Raw genomic sequence first — 21,528 nt, 5'->3', positions numbered from 1 at the left:
TTGTTGACAGATTCTGTGTTTTAGATTGTAGATTGAATAACTTGATGATAGGTTGGTGTTTCTGATTTATTTTTTATATTGTGATTAAGTAATTTGAATTTTCAAAAAGTCAAGAATCATAATTTTTGGACTTTGTTTGTCTGCATTTTATTAATTTACAAAATCGGGTTGCAATCCCGATTGACAGAGAAATTTTCTGAGCCGTGTTATAAATTGTATAACGTGATATTGAAAATAGATATGGGTGTGATTCTAATTCTACAATGTTATAAATTTAATTAGGAATCTAACCCAGTTGGTCTTGCATAAATTGGACAAATATAAAAATTTTGGCAAATATTTGTATACTGATGTGTTAAAATAGAGACTGAAATTAGGTTGTTGTAGAGTGTGAATATTCTGTATGTTTTGGTGAATTGTAAAATTATAAGAAAAATATATGTTATGTCTAATACTTGAAAGAATATGTGTGAATTATTTGGTAATTTAATTACAAGTTTTGGTTGGTTGGAAGAATCATTTTTGGATGATTGAAAACTTGTTAAGGATGATCAACATATTGGTTAGTGAATATAATTTTAATTTGTAATAGATTGATTTTAGTAAATTGAATTTTGAATTTATGGGTCAACTTAGAATTGTTTGACAAAGTGTTTAGTCTTACTTATGAGGTGTTGAAAGTGGTAGAAGTTAGACTTAGCCATAAGATTGTATGAAAATTTGGCTAAGTGTACATTACTTGATTTTTGTGATAAGGAACATAATGTGATCATTCTAAGTCTTGCGAATTAGTCAAAAGTCACCAACGGGCCGTCGGTCAACATTTTTAACCGTCAGTCAACATTTTGGTCAAAGGTCAACATTTTGGTCAACAGTCAACCAAACTCAATTTTTAGTCTTCGGTCATCGAGACTTGGACTTTTTAGTCAACTGTCAACAACTTGGATCTTTTTGTCAAAGGTCAAACGAAAAGTCAAACTTTGGTTAAAGTCAACAAAAAGTCGAACTTTTGTCAAACTTCAAATAAACAAGGGAATTGTTTAGATACTAAGGGTTCTAGAAATCGCTTAGCAAATCATTATAGTACTTGTATGATTTAGGCACTAGAACAACCTTGACTTAAGCAGTTGACTTTCAATTTGAACCGCATTCGAGGTGAGTTTCACTACCCCAGTTTTCACTCCTTTTGGGGGGGAAACATACAACATACAAACTTTTTGGATAATTGTAGACTTTTTAATACCTCATGTGTACATTGTGAACTTAAACTGAAGTCCCCATGCACATTGGACCGTTAACAATTGTACATTGGCTGGGTAATGAAAAGTAGTACTACTGGGTTTGACGAACCCCCTCGGGGCTCTCGGTTGAGGGAGTCGTCGGGCGTTTCATTTACTAGGAACCCAATATGCACTAGTTTTATATTAGACTCCGTGGGTGGCAAACAAACTAACAAGTCAGCCTCGGTCACAATTGAACTCACACTAATGTAACATGATTGCTAGCGTAATTAACTAGCGGTATTACTAATGCATACATTATCCATGCTTTATTGCTTACAACGTTTACTTACTAGATGGTTTGTTTAATAAACTTGTTTTTAAACTCAAACATGTGAACTCACCAACCGTTGTGTTGACCCGTTTTAGCATGTCTTTCTCAGATGTTTAAGGTGCACGTGCGAAGTTGAAATGAGTCTAGGATGCATGGATCCCACTAAGCATCGAATTATGCTGGGAGTCTTCAATGAAATGTTATGTCTGGGCGTCTTGACACGCACTCTGGGTTTTTAAGTGTTATCCTATGTTATACGCTTCCGCAAATGTAAAAACTTTATTGTAAATGCACTTACCTCATTTATGATGAGAAATAATATTTAAATATTTTCCATTATAAATTGGTTGCTCGTTATAACACATGGCTAGATCCTGTTATGTCACGCGACTCACGGTAAAACCCCGTTAGTCGAAAATTGAGGGTGTGACATATGTGTTACCCAAGACCACTGAAAACCCATCACAGCTAAACACCACCATTAAAACCTCGAGATCTAGTCGGAAAACGCCATACCACCATCATTATCGGATATCATCAACGACCGCCAGAATTTACTGCCGCTGGCTTTTACCCCATCGGACCAACAAAAATCTTCCCTTGCTGGAACCGATGCTTGTTGAGCCAGCCACCGTCGACGATTTAGAAAGGATATACGATGAATTGGTAATCATAACAAAGGAAGAGTGTTGAATGGAGACACTTTTGTTCTTACTATAGAAATAATAGAAGGTGAAAAAGGTGCTAGGCCTTGCGATTGGAATCAATCGAGAGATGATTTTATTTGCTCGTAAATCATCTTGAATGTGACAGAGGCGCCAATGTAAAAAGGCCTTTAGCACTGATTTTTGAATTTTGAAATTCTATCAAGTTTTAAAGATTTAGAGCTGTCAGGGATTCAAATCAAAGCTTCATGACTTGTATCATATGCAATAGAAATTATGAAACTCTTAATGTCAACATTTTCACCTTTCTCTCTCTTATATACATTATATATAGTATTATATATATATATATATATATATATATATTGAAAAGGGTTAAAATAAAAATACATGGTCTTGTAAGAAGAGTAGGAATGACACAAAATTTAGAATTAGGAAACCATATAGCATAAATCCTTAATCCTAGGAAACTATTTGGTATTTTAAAAACTACCAATCTTAACCACAAGATCATAGATCCAATGGTCTAGATTTATTCTTACTCTTCCTAGAAAACTATTACTTTTTATTATAACACACCCATATATATATATATATATATATATTTATATATGATAATTTGAATTTTGTTTGGGTATACATGATATTTGAAGTGTTTATAATAGGGGTATAAATTATACCTTTTTAAAATTAGATATAATAGGTTTGTGGAACAAATATTGTAGAACTTGTTGGGACTTATATTTTAGACCGATGCATCGAATTAATTTGTGGGTGAAAAATATATTAGTTTGGTCTCAACCAAGGGTGGATGGCTTGAAGACCAAGTCATGCTAGACTAGTATAAATAGATGTTTTTATTCATTTGTCTAGTATGAGTGACTGTATTGTGTATGTGTGAGATTTAGGGTTTTATCCCTTTGAGAGAGTCTCCGCCTCCAGGATGAGCTCTCCTGGTGGCGGCTGAGATATTTCTTAATCGATTGTATGTATGAATGTATGTATGAATGTTTCATCTTAATGAGAATCATTCGGCTAATATTTCATACTACCATTTCTATCTTGTTTGTGTTTTGATTGCTCATACTACCATTTCTATCTTGTTTGTGTTTTGATTGCAATTGTTCATCCGATTATTGATTGTTAATCAAATCAGGCTCTCTCCCAATACACCTCATCCATCCAGACATCTTTCAAGAGTGAATACGAGTTAGATTCGATCCTAACCCTAGTTCTAAGCTCCACACCGTTGTTTAATAACGATTATTTTCACGCTTCCGCACCGGGACTCGGACTTGTCAGAGCTATAGATTTGTAAAACTAGATATCAATAGGTTTGTGGAACTAATAGAAACACTCTTTTTCATTTATCATAGGTTTAGAACTAGATATCAATAGGTTTGTAGAACAACGATTGTACATGATTTTCTACACTTGATAAATAGCTATCATTACCATGTTCATAAACAACCTGAGAAGCTCTAGAAATGTTAAGCGCAACTTTGATTATAGGAAAAAGCATGATATCCGGTGTAACCAGCTCGGTATTCAGATCATTCCATAACGAATAGATCATTTGCAATATTTCATTCCTTCCCTCTTTCTCACATGCTATGTTTTTCTCTTTCATCAGCAAATGTATGCTTGAAAGCATATCTCCTCTTTCTTGTTCCTCCTATATAAAATAAAATATTGAATTCTCTTCTGTTTAAATCAAACAGTGATAATTTGAATATGTAATAGTTAGGGGTATATATTATAATTTCTTATCAACCAATAATACCTTAACAGTTCCAAGATCATCCCAGAGACGAAGAATGGTTCCGGCCAATGTAAAAAAACTAGGGTATCGATCAAGAAGATGCGGCATATTTTTGGTTGGAAGCCCGTTGGATACGAGAAAGAATAGATGCACCAATGCCATACATGCTCCAGAAGTTGTAACCCCATTTTCTATGTATTCTTTAAGTGTTGGTATTCTACTTCTCTTCAACCACTCGGCTTCCACCATGTAAGCTTTCACCAAGTCAACCCACTAGAATAAGAAGGATAAACAATCAAAATATGTTCATTATACCAACTTGAAAACAACGAATATAAATTTTTTTTACCGTCTTGCGTAGAAATGGTTGGACACTCAACCCTCTATCGTTTAGAACTTTGTCACATATCCCATTGTTTGTGTTATACAACGCTTCAAAGCATATTTTCATATACTCGGGAAGTTGTTCAGTCTCTTCCAAATCCCATCTGCCAAAACATAATTCATGTTTTAATTCAATATAACGCTAAAGTGAGGGGACTAAATGTAATCAAACCTTTGAATTGCATCGGTAAAGAGTAGAAGATCCTCATACGAGCCATACGTGTCATATATATCGTCAATAACCAACATAATAGCGATGGCTTTAGCCAGATCAATCCGGCTACCTGAGAAACTCAGTTCGGGTAAAAGCCCCACTGTCCACAGAAAACACTCAACATGCCGATCTCGAAAACCCAACTTACTAGATAAACCCAGATGTTCCCACCACCTACAATTAAAATCATTAATCAAATAACCAATTAACTTATATAACTAATTATGAAACATAAAAAGAAGAAAAAAGAAAGTCTTTTACCTTGTTACCTCAACCAACTCCATTTGAAGGACTGATTGGACCTTATTATAATCATACTTTGCAAACTCTAGCACAAGTGGGTTGTGGTCATCTTCATTACCATATTCTTCAATATACCTTCTTGCTTCTAACCTTTGCATCCTCATGTGCCTTGGAAGCTTTAACCCCTCAACTACCTTTTTATGAAGTTTCGGGTTTAACTGTGAAACTGATTTGTTGAGATGTCTTGTAGTAATTTCCTTGGCATGTGATAGAACATCTTCCCCACTTGAACCCAAGTGTGAAGCTTCATATAAACTTAACAACCCTTCTATGTCTTCACTTGATGATTTTTTTAATTCCCGGTTTGCATCCATGAAATTTTGGAAAACTTCTGCTGTAGCAACCAAAAGATTACTTTTAGTATGTACGAACTTTTAGAACACATCTCCTTTGTTAATCAAGTTTCTTAAGTATTCCATTAAAATTATTCAAAAGTTTTTTTTATAGACTTACAAAAGTTCATCAAGTGTTCCAATCTTGTAAATCATATGAATTTCAATAACAAAACTGAGAGACCTAAATGCAACAAATATGAATATTGATTAATTTTTAGTGATTATAGATTTACATTTAACTTAAATCGAACAATTTTCAAAACTTCATTATTATTAAATGAATTTTTTTTTGAGAAAATTTCCAAAATAAGTAATTGGACAATAAATCTTCAAAAATAGGCATTGAATGTTAAATTTTCAAACGTAGGCAATACTAATTAAGCAAACATCTAAGGAATCGCTTGATAAATTATGAGCCAGACAATACAACCCATAAAGGTTGTTTTGGCATAACAGCGTCAGCAATCTGACGGCATTTAGGCCACATGTGGAGCCTAAGAGGGTTGATCGGGGAGTGCGCTTTGGCTATAATGGTCCCAAAAGGCTCTATCTAGGATCTATCCTAGCCAACTCAAGCCACCAACCTAGCTACCATAGCGTGACAGCTCGGACTCGACAACAATGGTGCTTGATCCTTAGGGTGTAGGCATTTTGGGGTGGGTCAAGGGGGAGTGAAATAAAGCAATGGATTTAGGCTCCCTGCCTCCCCATTTTAGGCCTCAAAATTCTTAATATATATTAACAAACTATAATTATACATACACAAAGATGGCATGTGACTCCAAAGATCAAAAATAATTTTCTTATGTAAAGAACCAATTTTTATTATGCCCTTTAAACCCCAAAGAAGGTTAAAACGGTCCGACAACCAGCTTCACAGGCAACTACCATCTTCTATGACAACAACAATGAATCCATAAAACCAAGCGGAAGTAGGCTCACCCGTGAGAGATTCGGGTCGAGTTTTTTATGTTTCAAATTTTAAAATCTTAAAAATTAACCCGAAACCCAACCCGAATTTCTCACGGATTTTTCGGGTTGGGTTAATCGGGTTTCGAGTATCCTAGCAAACAAAACAAAAAACAAAAAAATTGAAAGACTTCAATGCTAAAATTAAAACATATTCTTATTTGCTCGTAACGCAAAAAATCTAATAATAAACCAACATAACTTAATAAAACAATTCAAAGAAGTGCAAAGGTAAGTAACTAACTCGAACTATAATATTCTTCAATCGGACGTGATTTGGTTGTTGGATAATGGTTGTTATTATTAATAAACAGAAAATATAAATTAACAATAAACAATCGATCCATAATAGTTGGAATGACAACAATCTATTATGGTCAGATTTTTATAACTTTAGTGTCTAAAAGATTTTTCGGGTTTACCCGAAACTAATAAATTAAACCCGAGAACCAACCAGAATTACTTTGGTTTTAGTTAGTCATTTCAGATGTTCGAGTTTTTCAAATTAGGTTAGTTTAGATTAAGAAACATGTTTTTCTATATTATGCTTCAGATTTTTAATAAAAGTGACAGCACTGCAAGTCAAAGCGTGTGTCCTCAATAATCGGATAAGCACTTGAGAAACACATGTGAAGATCAAAAGTTAAGCATCAAGTTTGAGGAGGGACCCACTAAGACAATTCAAGGAAAAAATAATAGAAACTTGATGCAAGTTGAAGACGTCAATAATTGCCCGGATTTTGATAAGAATCTTATCTTACTTTATAAGTAAGGTGAAATAGTAGGTTTTTATATTAACTAGGATTTAGGACCCGCGTTTTGTGACGGGGCCGTTAAATTTAACAAAAAAACATAAGTAAAAATGTTGAACCATAAACTCGCTTTAAGTCGATGCTAAGTCAGTCTGTATCAAGTTACGACATCGAAACTAAACAAAACATATAAACTCGGCAATGTCAAAATACAACAAATTTTCATATGTGGAACCAAAAAGACCGGCATTTTACTGTTGCGAACTAACACAAATTCGGTTCGTATCAGCGGTACCAACACAAATTCGGTTCGTATTAGCGGTATCAACACATATTTGTAAACATAAATTAGTAATCCAAAAAAAATATTTTAAAGGCGAGCTAGGTATCAAACGTTGACACGCGGATATAAACCATGCGACGATTAGATATTTTTAAATCACGAAAAAAGTTTCGGTCATTATAAAGACGAACTATAAAAAATATGAATGCAAAGTATAAAAAAATTGTTTGATATGTAAAGCCGACACTTGTCTAAGTTTAGTGTTTAAAAATATAGTTGGTTAAATATTTTAATTAGTTGACATAAAAAATATAATACAGGAAGTAAAAACTATTATTTTTATTTTTAAAATTATGATTAGTGAATTAATGGTTATAATAATTAATAAAATATTAAAAAATAAATAGTAAAAGGAATAGTAACTTTGTGAGAGGGATGTAATCCTCTTTTTAATATATATATATATATATTAATTTACATATAATAGTTTAATTATCGCAAATATTTAGCAAGTACGTTTCCGAAACGGCTTATTCATTGAATGAAATTAAATACATTGTTAGAAGAGAATAGAGTCATAGTCTGTCTCATAGACTATGGAGACATCTAACTGAATTTAAATGCTGTCTAATTCACCTAGTTAATGCGATGTTAAATTGGTTATTTGGTTTAAACAGTACTTGTTCAAACTGGAAACTCCTACCACATGACGTAGATTGTGTCACTAGTCTTTTCCCACATCCAAGTTCTCCGAGAAACACGTTAGAATTTCAACAACTCCATTCTAAGATTAAGGTATGTACCTATTAAATAACCTATGTGTATGGGTTTGGGTTTCCTGTTATTTTGTACAGGAATTCGAATTAGCTATTTAATTTCTTACGTGAATGAATTGTTATTATATATACATAGATAAATTAGTCAATATTGTCTTACTAACCAAGTGAACAGCTAAACTACTACTTACTGAACTACGGCCTAGTGGTTTACTGAGCTATTGGCTTACTAAACTACTGAATGTGCTTATGTGAACTTCAAAATTTGACTAACCTACTGAATGCTGAGCTGTTGAACATGGAATACTAAAGATGACTATCTGAATGTCTGGAATAGGGGTATATATTGTTTAAATTTTGTTTGTTGTAAAATTATCGGCCCACCGATCGAGTAAAAGGCAACTTTACTTAGGCTCACGTATTTTTTTCCCTTATATATAAGTTAGGTTAAAGTGTTATTTAGAAAGATCTGAGGGTTCAATGAAAAGATCATGTATTTTATAAAATAAATAAATGATGTTTTGTAACTTATTTCTAATTTATTGTAAAAACATATTATGTTTTATCAATTACTAGTAATGAAAATTGATGCTTTCATATGTAGTACCTCACAGCAATTTGTAAAGGAAAATTTAACTCAAATAAGTCACGTAACACGGTAACAAGATCATATGTGTCTCATTTATGTCACGTGTTTAAAAAACTAAATATTTATAAATGGTTTTACAAGATTAGAATGAATAATTTTAAGTTACTTTAATGATGATTATTATTGTTCAACGCAAATATTAATGTAACGAAGTAACATATACCTGCAGGATTGGTATGAAGTCCACCCTGTCGTCGAAGGCGAAAATTTAGTGCCACCGTGTATAAATCGTCATCCGGTAGCACTTGTGTAAGGTTTTCTAAGATGTTCTTAATTTCTTCTTCGAAGCAGTACCCAACTCCTAGTCTTTGAATCGTGTCAATTAGCTTTAGTGTCATTTTCGGGTCTGAAGTCATCATTAAAGCCCTTCTCGTATTTTCTTTAAGTTCATGCATTCTTTTGTTAGCATCAACTTGCGGTGAAATTATTGCCTATCATTTAATAATAAAAAAGAAATTAGTATAATGGTTGCAATTCTTGTTTTCATGAGTCGTGTCAGCCGATCCAAAACCTATATATTTTCATGTCGGGTTCAGGTCATGTCAAGAATTGTCGCTCTTACTCGATACTACCTAAGAATTCCTTTTCGATTATCTTGACGATATTGCGTTCATAAAAATCATACCTTCATTCCATGATGATCCACGAGGTGAGAACTGACTTCTCGAGCAAATGACATAGTGTTGGTGATTGATAAGGGAGACGCCAAATCTAATAATGAAGTAAGTTATTTCAATAAGGAACAAATAAAAGCATAACGACTTATAATTGATGTGAATAAAAGTCTGTAGGTGTTTGTGTTGTTTATGCGTCGTTGAATATGTGTGGTTTTGAATGTTTCATTTAAACTTGATGCCAAAAGACTATGGTTAGAGCGAACGACGTACGTACCTATTACTTTCTCTGCGTATGTGATGCTGGCTTTTACACAAGGCCTACCTGAAGGAAGAATAGACATGCATATCTTAGAGCATCTGAGTGGTGATATATACATCAACTGTTGTGAATACAGACTCTTATGTGAAAATAGCGAGATAGCATTAGCCTGTGAAGCCATTCCAATAATTATGTCTTTTAAGTTTAAAGGATATTGATGTAGTGTTACGAAATGTGAAATATATAGACAAATATTTCGGTGGTTAAAAAAACGTGATAATTGAAACATTTAACAAAAGCAAATGGGTACACGGGACATGTCAAATTACATCCACATATTGATCACTTGGCTTTTCCCACTAAGGTGGACGACGCATCCTCTGTAAGGTGTATGTCCGCCCCACATACCTTTTCCCACTGAAATAACTTTTGTTGGTATTTAGTCGGTGACGGGTGAACCGTAGGGAAGCCGTTAAGCGAGCTAAAAGATATAAATGCATATGCTTAACCAATTTATTTTATGGAATTATTTGAGTATGGATACTCATATAATTGCAGATATGAGGAGATATATGATGAAATCACGAGAACGTGGGCGAAAACGGCGAAGAAAACGGAGTTGAAACGAGAATGATATAAAGAAAACAAGAAAATGAGAAAGAGCTCCACCGTGTCCCACGGTGTTGACCGTGGGCCATGGTCAAAAGGGCAAAAAATGACAGTTTTCACCGTACTGTAGCGTTCTGGGGCATCGTGGAAGCCATCGTGGGCCACGGTTCGGAAGTTGTAAATGCCGGATTTTGGTGTTTTTATTCCGTTTTTCAATGTCTTTTCACATATCTATCACTAGAGAACACCCTAGGGACGAATTTTGGAGTCTAAGAACATTATTGTGAGTGGAGTAATCATTAGAGACTTTATTTTTATGGATTTTCATACTTTGATTGAATGAATAATGAACCAAATCATGTGGCTAAATTCCTTTGTGTTCTCTCTCGAACTGGAAGGTTTTCCATTGAATGATTGTTAATTATTTATGTTATTTGTTGGATAGTAGTTTGATCTTTTGATTATATTGCTATGGTGATTGTGAGTTTGATTAGTAATTGTTAGTATAGTGTAATTCGTGTTATTGACTATCAGTTCTTAGTGCCGTAGGCAATCGGGATTTATTGAAACGGAATTAGGGTTGGCTATATAAAATTGATTATCGAGTGACAACCTTGTTTTTTACAATCCAAGTACTTTGTCCTCTTTTATCACAATCAAACACATAATCATGGACGATGTCTATGTAGTTCATCCCAAAAGTTAAAGTTAACATTATCAATCTTGGAAATCTGAAATCGGGAGAAAGCATTCTTTTTATTGATTCACTTAAACTCGTTAAATTGTTTTCAGTTCTTTTTGTTAATTAAATCAACCAAACAAATCTTTGAAATTACTTTTTAGGCAATCTAGTTTAATTTAATATAGTTAGATTACAAAGCTACTTAGTAACACATTTTTTACAAACTCTTTGGGTTCGACACCCACTTACTGCTATCTAATTAGTTGTATTTGGTTTATTTTTGAGTGAGTCTCCGACCTCACGTAAAATATTGGCGCCTTTGCCGGGGAGTAGTGCGCAACGTGTGTTAGATTTTGTAGTTTTTTTTGTTATATTCGGGTTTACACTGGTGGTGTTAGTGTGCAGGTAGTTATAGGTGTATGCATACTATAGTCTCTAACAAGTCATCACCAATAGTAATTGATCCCAAGATTGAACGGTAACTTAGAAGAAACCGAGTGTTACTTAGGGAGAACAAGCTTTTTGGTTCTCCAACTGCATCAAATAGCACCATGGATTCACCAGCTCCCATTTCGGGTCAAACATTGCCATCTACACCTTCACGGATTACTACTACCATACATATTTCGTCAAGTGAATTGAAACCAACTCACACAACCTAACCCATAAATTCTCAATTCACCTACTCAACATCATCAACATTGCCACCTATTTCCAACATTTTTCCTACCTTTGGTGCATCATCATCTCAACAAAACCAACAACCAACCTTTCAACAACCATAATCAATCTACCAATATCAACCCCCACCTTTCATTAAATATTGAATAACACAGAGTGATAGTTAGAGGTATGGGTTTGATAGTGAATTTGAGGGGTATGAAGTGGAAGGTTACTACATGGGGGTGATGGAAATCAACGGGTGAATCAAGGAAATTTTGCTTATGCACAAGAGCAACAAACGGAACCGGTGCAAGAACTTAATAGAAAACCATCACCGGTTGTTCAACAACAAGCTCAACCGCCATCGGTTATTCAACTACAACATACTCCACAACAAGTGCATCCACAAGGGCAACAACAAGACCAACCCTTTCAACAACAAATGCCCCAACCACAATTTCAACAATTTGCGCCTCCAAGACCCGTCTATAGGCAAATGGGTCAACCAAGAGTAACAATGGGGGTACCAAGAAGGCATGCAAGAGAGATGGTAAGGGGGATTGAAGCTCATTTTCGACCAATAATCACTAATAATCCGTCACCGGTGGTTATTCCTCACAATCAACAAGGAAGGACATTTGAGGTGAGGACCAATTCCCTCCAAAGTCTACCAAAGTATAAGGGTCTAGCAATGGAGGAACCTTACTTTCACTTAGAGGCATATGACTTAATTTGCAACACGATTAGGGGTCAAGGGTTTTCTTCGGATGAGGTTAAGTTGATCTTGTTTCAATTTTCTTTGGAAGATAAGGCAAACAGATGGTTTTACACATTACCTTCCGCATCCATTTCTACTTAGGCAGAGATGCAACAAATATTATTGGAAGAATTTTACACGGCCCAAAAGATTAATGATGCAAGAAGGAGTTTGAGAACTTTCCAACAAAAATCGGGTGAAATGTTTCATGAAGCATTTGAGCGGTTTAATATGATGATTAAAAATTGTCCTCATCACGGTATTGCTCTTTGGGAATTGTAAAATACTTTTCATGAGGGGTTGAGTATGGAAGATGAACGGGATTTGAGATCGAACACAAATGGTACATTTGGTACTAATTATGAACAAGATGATTGGGCATATTTGGAGCAAATGGCGATCACATCAAAGAGAAAGGCTCAAACCGGAAGAAGAGCAAGGCCGGCAATTTTAAGACCATAAGTAAAAGCCATGGAAGAAGGAGGGATACAAGCTACTAATCAGGTAATTGATGTTGGTACAAATTGTAATGAGTTGGTCCATGCTTATGAGGTGTGTACGGTGGGATAAGTACAAGTAGAGGAGGTGAATGCACTTCAAGGGGGAGGTGGTAGGAATTACAATATAAACTCAAACACTTACCACCCCGGATTGAGAAATCATCCAAATTTTCACTATGGAAATACGGCTACTCAATCCAACCTGAATTTCCCAAGAAGTTATGTTCCTCATCAACAATATAACAATCAAGGTAAGTTTCATGGTGGGAATACTCAAGGGTTTCATGGTCAAGGTGGTGGTGGTCAAAGTGGGTAGGAGGGCAATGTTCATCAAGTGGAAATGAAGTCATGGATATGTTGAAAATGATGCAACAAGATATGCAACGGAGAAATCAACTTGATGAAGCTCGAATGCAAATGGATGAAGTCCGTGACAAAGCCATCCAATCGTTGACCACTCAAATGGGTCAACTTGCAACCGATGTGGCGAATTTGAAGAAAAACAGCCCGAGCTTAAAAAGGGGAACAACGTGCATATCAATGAGGTAAGTCTTTTACCTAATTTTGAAATTTCTAGTGTTCAAGTTGTTCAAACACCACAGTTTGTTGAGGGGGTGGTGGAAGATATTAGCGATGAGATTGAAAATGTGGTTAATTACGAAACAATTTTTCAAAATAACTCTAAACTAAAACCGAATGAAACATATTTTTGTGAAAATTGTTCTTGTGATAAATGTTTAAATGAAAAATTAACCAAAATAAAGGATGAGAGTGTTGATAATAATACTCTTCTGAGTAAACTTCAAGACCCAGGAGTGCCCCTTTTATCAATCCAAATTGGTGAATTTAAAACTGATCAGGCATTGCTAGATCTTGGAGCTTGTGTTAGTATCATGCCAAGTAGATTATAAGATCAGTATGAGTTTGGCCCGCTACAAATAGCACCACCGCGCTTTTAGCGGATCAAACCCATACACTTCCCCGAGGCATGATACATAATGTGATGGTACATGTGGAGGATTTCTGTTACCCAGTTGACTCTTTAGTACATGATTATGCTAACAATATAACTAACACGCAACCCACAATCATATTGGGTAGACCCTTCCTTGCCACTTCACTTGTAGTGATTGATTGTGATAAAGGGACACTGGGAATAAAGTGTGGGAATCGTGATAAATGGTTATTATTATTTAAAAATAGTACTGACCCTTTCGTTGACAAGGAAAGCCTGAAGGCGGATTTTGTTAAGAAGTGTGTATCCTTGAGCAAGGATCACACGAAAGTGGAGTGTTATGATCGATAGGTCAGTTGAGAAGACATAAGTTGAGCATCAACAGAGAGAGAAGGTGGCATAAAAAGGTAGCCTACCAAGGAAGAAGAAAGTGAGACATCCACCTAACCTAAATGATCCATGGTGGAGGATGAGGATGTTCGGGCCTGACCCTGGCTTGACGGAAGACTGGCAACATTTGTTTGAAAAGGAGTGTGCTTATAACGAGAAAGCTGGACGGGAGTGGGCCAGTCACCCACCTTGAATGTCATAAAAGTTTCAAACAGGTGGCAATTGTACATTTTGTATAATTTATTTTTTATTTTGCATTATAATTTCTAGTTTGTTTGTTATTAGTGGTATTTTAAGCTACCATCTTGGCAAAAACCAAGTGTGGGGAAATTTTTATGGATTTATTTTTGTCACTGTGTTGGGAACAACCCTGGTTTTCTCTGAAAGGAAGTGGAGTTTTACTTAGAAGTGTCTTTGTTTTTATTTTCTCAAAACCATACATTAGGGACAATGTATCCAAAGTGTGGGGATGGGGGAATTTTCATTTTCAAATATTTCTAAAAAAAAATAAACAATTTTTTTTTAGAATCAAAAGAAAACCGGAAAGTGGTAAGATAGCGGGGTAAGGTTTTGGTCCCTTTTAATGGTCAAATTCCCTAAAGGACATGTTTGCCTAGTTGTTTTTTTTTATAAAAAAAAATCGAGGTTTTGTAGTATTCTAGTCAAGGTTAGCATGCTTTCGGTACAATTACTTGCATAACATGCTCGTTTACACTCGCGTATTGAGAAGGTAAAGATTGGTGAGAAAGTTGATATTATCCGTTAGAACTTGTGAAATTAGTGCTTTTCGATACCTTAGCTTGGCATGAGTGCAAAAGTGATAAGAGGCAATTAGGTTAAGCCTCATCTGGATGAGTGCGAGTGTGTGTTTTGGGGGTTGAGCCTCATACATTACATATATGAGTGTGGATAATGAGAGGGGCGGGGGGTTGGTCACTTAGAAAACAATTTTGGACTTATTCTGTTTATTCAATCAACCCTGATGTTAAATTGCGAGATGATCCGGCTTAATAGGTTTCTTTGTATTTGTAATTGTTTTAGTATTTATCAATAGGATGTGTCAAGCATTATGTTTATTATGCTTCAAAAAAAAAAATTAAAAATAAAAATAAAAGGTTGTGTTAGAGATGCAATGTTCAAGTATTATGTAGTGAAAACAAAAAGGGAAAAAAAGAAAAGGAGAAAATACATACACGAAAAAAAAAGAAAAAAAAAAGAAAAAAAAAGAGAAGTTAGTGATGTATATAGCTGTTTATTTCGTTGTTTACATAGTTTGTTTGTAATAAGCCGGATCGGATCGTTTGAGCTACTTTATATATTCCCTTCCATACCCTTACACCTAGCCCCGTTATTATCCGTTTTAAGTCCTCTTGATTTTCATTTGTGTCGAAGCATTTATATAGGTGGAGATTTGATGATTGTACAAGCGTATGCTAAGAGAACATGTTATATTCCATTTTTCACTGTCTTTTCACATATCTATCGTTAGGGAACACCCTAGGGACGAATTTTGGAGTCTAAGAACATTATTGTGAGTGGGGTAATCATTAGAGACTTGATTTTTATGGATTTTCATACTTTGATTGAAGGAATGATGAACCATATCATGCGTGGCTAAATTCCTTTGTGTTCTCTTCCGAATTGTAAGGTTTTCGATTGAATTATTGTTAATTGTTTATGTTATTTGTGGGATAGTAGTTTGATCTTTTGATTATATTGCTATGGTGATTGTGAGTTTTATTAGTAATTGTTAGTATAGTGTAATTCGTGTTCTTGACTATCAGTTCTTGGTGCCGTAGGAAATTGGGATTTATTGGAAGGGAATTAGGGTTGGCTATATAAAATTGATTATCAAGTGACAACCTTTCATTTTTACAATCCAAGTACTTTGTCCTCTTTTATCACAATCCAACACATAATCACAAACTATGTCTATCTAGTTCATCCCGAAAGTTAAAGTTAACATTATCAATCTTGGAAACCTGAAATTGGGTAAGAGCATTCTTTTTACTGATTCGCTTAAACTCGTTAACTTGTTTTCAGTTCTTTTTGTGAATCAAATCAACCAAACAAATCTTTGAATTTACTTTTTATGCAATCTAGTTTAATTTAATATAGTTAGATTACAAAGCTACTTAGTAACACATTTTTCACAAACTCTTTGTGTTCGACACCCACTTAGTGCTATCTAATTAGTTGTATCTAGTTTATTTTTGAGTGAGTCTTCGACCTCACGTCAGTCCCAAAATTGGAGTTTTAAGTAGTGTTGGATATTCATGGTAACATCGTTGCAATCTCCAATATATATTCTTTTTCTTCGAACTTTCAAAGAAAATCTCAAAGAAAATCTGTCCCTATTCAAATAGCGTAGTTTAAATATGATATTGGCATATTGCTGGATGTTATTTTGGACTCCAAAGTCAGGGGTCGATGAACTTGAGAAACCAATAATAACAAGTCGGTTATTGTTGGTTATGTTTCCTAATTACAATATGTTTCCTAAGTGTTTCGTAATTATAATTGGTAAAGTCTTGGATGACAAGTTAGGTTAGTCTATATAAACTGATATATTGTCAGACATTATAGAGCATGTGAGATGCAACTGAGTTAGGGTTCATCTAGAGATACACACGAGATGTAACCGAGTTAGGGTTCATCAAGATGCAAGCTAGTTAAGGTTCATCAAGAGTAACTCACTTAGGGTTTGATAGAATTGTAATAAGTTTTTGGGTTATATTTTTGATTAATATAAACGAGAGTTAGTCGTTTAGTTCGAGACTTGAATTGGTATCAGAGCTAAGTTCAAGAAATTGATAAGGAGGGTTCAGTTAATCATGATCAGAGTAACATCCAAGTTCATACGGACTATGATCGGACAATCTAGGCGAGGGTCGACGATCGAGGCAAGGGTCGACAATGGGCTGAGATTTGGTGACCGGAGAAACTTTTAGGTGTTCGTTGATCAAAGTTGTGATCGAAGAAGGAACATCTAAAGTCGAAAAAAGTTTGTGATCTTCAACGGAGGTTCGATCAAGTCGAATCTAAAATCCGTGAGTCCGTGACTAGGGTCTTGACGTGGTGATCAAGACTTGTTTACGATGTACGATCAAAGCTGTGATCGAGGTTCAATCAGATATTAAGTGTCCATTTTAGTGTTGATTGATCAAGGAGCACCGTCAACACCTTTTGCGATAACAAATAAAGGAAGCCAAGTTTGTTTGGGTTGTTCTCTATTTTTGTGGTTTTTGTGATAAATACAGGGTGTCACAAAAGTCAAATGAGTTAAAAAGGGAATTGTTTTTTTTTTACTTACGAAGAAAGAAAGAAAAAAAATAGAAGTTTTTGAGCAATTAATTTTCTTTGGAGTAAAATTTTCCAAACATACGGGTTTTGTTTTGTAAAGCAGTTCAGGGTTATTTCAGTTTGTACGCTTTAACGGATTGGATAAATGGTTCAATTTAGAGTTTGTTTTTATATGGTTTGGACGAGTTAAGTTTTGGTTAAGATTTTTATTTAAACGACATGCTCATGTTTTGATTCGGGAATAAGAGATGATGAGGGAAGATTTATGTTCACTCGATAAGATGACAAGAACTGCAGCGAAAGGTACGGTTGTGCAAGTTCATACAACCGAGTGAATGGTCGGAGACAGGGTAACAAAGCAAGTCGAGTTCAGGAGAGCCGAAAGAACAAATATATGGATCAAGAGAAGTTCCTGGAGGTCAAGACCAATATGATGAAGACCAAGATGATGAAGACCGAAATGACTGTGAAAGCCGAGAAGGTCAAAATTGTGTGTTGAACCAAGAATGTCAAAGGATACAAGTTTAAAGTTAAAGACAACCTATTTCAAGTTGAAAATTAGGGGGTGGGGTGATTGTTGGACGTAATTTTGGACTCTAAGACACAATTCAGTGAACTTGAGGGACCAATAATGACAAGTCGATCATAGTTGGTTTTGTTTCCTAATTACAATATACTTTCTAATTGTTTTGTAATTATAATTGGTAATGTCTTGGCTAGCAAGTTAGGTTAGTCTATATAAACCGAGTTATGGTTAAACATTATAGAATATATGAGATGCAACCCAGTTAGAGTTCAACTAGAGACACACAAAAGATGTAATCGAGTTAGGATTCATCTAGATGCAACCAAGTTAAGTTTCATCAAGAATCAAATCAAGTTAGCGCTTGACTGAATTGTAATAAGATTTTTTTGACTTATAGTTTTTGATTAATATATACAAGAGTTGGTAGTATAATTCGTATTAGTTTTATCGATCGAGAGTTGAGTTATTAGTAGTCTTTATGATTTGTAATTTATACTTAAACTGAATTCAATTTTTGTTATTTTTTAATTAAATTAGTTCGGAAGTTGCACTTTAAATTGGGCATATGCTAAAGTTTAAATCGTAATAAAGAATCAAGCGGACCATGTCACTTTTTTCCCTTTCTTTGTGATCATGCTAAAAGTATCAAGAATGCAATTGTTTACGAAGAACATATTTACATATATCATGAAGAAAAACCCCAATACTGCACATTATTTATTTAAAACATTTGTTTGTTATAGAAAAAAAATATCATATGAATTATGCAACAATAACTTTAGGTTACCATAAATGTACAATCTCCTCATTTTTTATATTTTCTTAAACTTTTAATTCTTTTAATAATTTTATTTGACTTGCTACTCTCCTCTAATGTATTTTTTTTCATTTTATAGTTGTCCATTAAAATATTAGATTAAAAAACTATAAAGTTATTATATATATTTTTTTCTTGTGTCTCACTCTTTATATATATATATATATATATATTTATTTATATATATACAGAGAGTGAGAGAGGGCGGTTACTGTACAATAATCCCTTATTGTACAAACTGTACGTGACTAATCCAAGTGTGATCAAAAATTTAAAACACGCGCCTCTATTCTTCAAAAAAGGTAAGATCGTCAATAAGTCTCCATTACTCTCCCTAAAATCACTCCCAAAAAATCAACCTCTAATCAACTGATCCCGACGACGAAAGTGTACTCGCAATAATCAACCTCTAATAAACTGAACTATACTATATTCAATCGTACCGATGATGGATAAACAGAAGAACCCTAACTCATTTTCTTCAAGGAAGGAACAAAGAACTAAGTAAAAACAAGATAAACCTCAGATTACTGAAAAACCAGGTGTTTGTTTATTATTGCTGTAATCGTTTCAGGTTTTAGAGAGATTTTAACCATTGTTTTCGTGAGCGTTTGACAAAAATGTGTAACTGTGTGATTTGTTTTTAAGTATTGGTTATTACAATGTCAATTAATCTGTGATTGTAAGCGTTTGATAAGAGATTGGGATAATTGCAACATACGACTCTCTCCAATTAATGTGAATGTAACTATGAGCGTTTAGTAAGCCTGTTTGTGATGACTTTGCAACTGGATCTGTCCAATTAACCTAATGTGTTTGATGAGCGTTTGACAAACGTTTAGTAAGCTTGCTTGTGATGACTGAACAACTGGATCTGTATCTAGACTTATGCGTTTGATGAGCGTTTGATGAGCGTTTAGTAAGCTTGTTTGTGATAACTGAACAACTGGTTCTGTATCTAGGCTTATGCGTTTGATGAGCGTCTGACTAGCATTTAGTATGCTTGTTTGTGATGACTGAACAAATATTCTGTATCTAATCTTATGCATTTGATGAGCGTTTTGAAGTTTTATGACATCGTAGTTTTATGTGTGATTCTGTTAAGCGAAAGGTTAAAACAAAACAAGTTGATGCCGGAGTGAAAAAGCTTAAAACAAGACATGTTGAAGCAAACTCTAATTCGGACTTTGAAGTTCCAATCAACAACTTTTTATCAAAGAAGAGGAGAGAGGTAGAAGACAGCAGTTCTGACTCAGACTTTCAAAAACCAAGAAAGAAGGTCGTTAAAGAAAAGAAGCCAGCTGTAAGGGTACAAAGAAAACCTTTTGTTAAGTTTATAGACAGAAAGTTACGAGTTAGATGTTCACCATTTAACATTGTGGATGCAGTTACTACTATGAACTCTGACAAAAGAATGTTTGGAAAAAATGGGATTTGGGTCAATATTAAGATTACAAGTAACCAAACTTCATCGATGTTAGGGCATTGGTTGCTGATGAACTATGATCAACGGTTTAATGAATTGAACATCGGCAGCGGTGCTATTAAGATAACAGCAACAAAGGTTCATGAAGTGTTGGGAATACCAATGGGTAAAATTCCAGTTTTAGACAGCAGTAGGCCAAGATTGGGGGACGATGCAACTACAGATCTGTTCAAGAATCAATTCCCGACTACAAGAGTAAGTATAAATCATGTGAGAGAGAAGTTGACAGAAGATCAAGGAGTTGCTGAGTTGTTTAAGATTAATTTCCTAGTGTTGTTTAACACATGTATAGGATTTATCACAAAATCAACAACAATAAACCAACGATTCATCACCGCAATCGACAAAGTCTCCAATATCCCAAATATGGACTAGTGTAGCTATGTAATTGACAACCTGAAGATGAAAACAGAAGAATGGAAGAATGTCAATCAACAATACAACGGTCCAATCATCTTTCTTTTAATGCTTTACACACATGAGTACCAGAAGAGATATGGTCCGTTTAGGGCTCCGGTGACAACACCAGCAGTCAACTACATAACATCAACAACTCTAGCAAAGATGGAGAGATTCTTGTATAATAATGGACCTACTTTAGATGATGATTCTGAAAACGAGGAATACGTTCCTACATATGAGAATGTTGAAACGATAGTGTTGAAGCTGATGTTGGAACTGCTGCTGATACTGCTGATGTTGGAAATGCTACTAGTAAAGATGATGTTGCAGCTGCTGGTGAGATCGCATATACCGGTGACAAGATAATTCATGAGGCTGCTGTTGATAATACAGTTGCCATTGCTTCTGCTGATAAACCTGCTGATGCAGTTGGTGAGGCAACTGCTGGTGACAAAGCGATGTATCAGCCTGATGCATATGGTGACAACCAATAACATGGTAACAAAAACTTGCTATTTTCATCTAAAAAACTCTCTAATGTGTATTTCTTCTAATGATACATTTGTAACATAACATCTATCGGGGACAAATGGGGAAGTGAAACAGAAACAGATAATGCCGATCGCAATGCCGAAGGAGAATTTGATGATGATGATCAAATGCCATTGGCGAGTTTGCAAATGCCATTGGGAAAACACACGCAAGAGCTGGTCGACTTTTATCTAACCCTACCTCAGCTGTCTAGGATGTCTCCTTACCTACCACCAAAAGAAACAAAGGAAGAGAAGGTGAGCCATTTGATTTATTGAAATATCTTAAATCAATCAATAACTATATTTTTATTTTACAGTCTTGGAATAAGGCAATGGATAAAAAGATAGAGAAATTTGAAAAACTTTACTCAGAGATCAATGAA

General features: G+C 34.7%; 1 protein-coding gene and 1 non-coding gene across 3 annotated transcripts; both read right to left on the bottom strand.

The window, feature by feature from the left end:
• Positions 1–3,603: 3,603 nt before the first annotated feature.
• Positions 3,604–9,864, bottom strand: LOC143559678 (monoterpene synthase TPS4, chloroplastic-like). 2 transcript variants are annotated; one of them, XM_077048176.1, is made up of 8 exons: positions 9,538–9,864; positions 9,272–9,357; positions 8,810–9,077; positions 4,841–5,216; positions 4,538–4,753; positions 4,331–4,469; positions 4,003–4,254; positions 3,604–3,894 (listed from the first exon to the last, which is right to left on the bottom strand). In XM_077048176.1, exons 1-8 carry the CDS (start codon positions 9,809–9,811, stop codon positions 3,604–3,606), a joined length of 1,902 nt encoding a protein of 633 aa, XP_076904291.1. In that variant the 5' UTR covers positions 9,812–9,864. The 2 variants fall into 2 exon arrangements, with proteins under 2 accessions (XP_076904291.1, XP_076904292.1); XM_077048177.1 differs by having other exon boundaries at positions 4,841–5,213.
• A 2,523-nt stretch (positions 9,865–12,387) lies between these two features.
• On the bottom strand, positions 12,388–12,496 carry LOC143559698 (small nucleolar RNA R71). The gene has a single exon (XR_013139989.1). It is a non-coding gene; the product is annotated as a small nucleolar RNA R71 (small nucleolar RNA).
• Positions 12,497–21,528: the final 9,032 nt, after the last annotated feature.

This window comes from Bidens hawaiensis, unplaced genomic scaffold (assembly GCF_021521415.1).
Source record: "Bidens hawaiensis isolate Kalapana, Puna unplaced genomic scaffold, B.hawaiensis_p1.1 tig00020021_1, whole genome shotgun sequence".
Classification (NCBI taxonomy): Eukaryota; Viridiplantae; Streptophyta; class Magnoliopsida; order Asterales; family Asteraceae; genus Bidens; species Bidens hawaiensis.
Note: the sequence above shows the minus strand (reverse complement) of the source record. Positions and strands in the feature narration are given on the sequence as shown.

What these genes read in the sequence shown, in the direction of transcription:
- LOC143559678 (XM_077048176.1), bottom strand. Translation starts at nt 9,811, where the DNA reads ATGTTTCAATTATCACGTTTTTTTAACCACCGAAATATTTGTCTATAT. An exon ending in TGGATCATCATGGAATGAAG is followed by an intron (nt 9,078 to 9,271) that starts GTATGATTTTTA and finishes ATTAAATGATAG; the next exon opens with GCAATAATTTCACCGCAAGT. An exon ending in ACTTCATACCAATCCTGCAG is followed by an intron (nt 5,217 to 8,809) that starts GTATATGTTACT and finishes TGGTTGCTACAG; the next exon opens with CAGAAGTTTTCCAAAATTTC.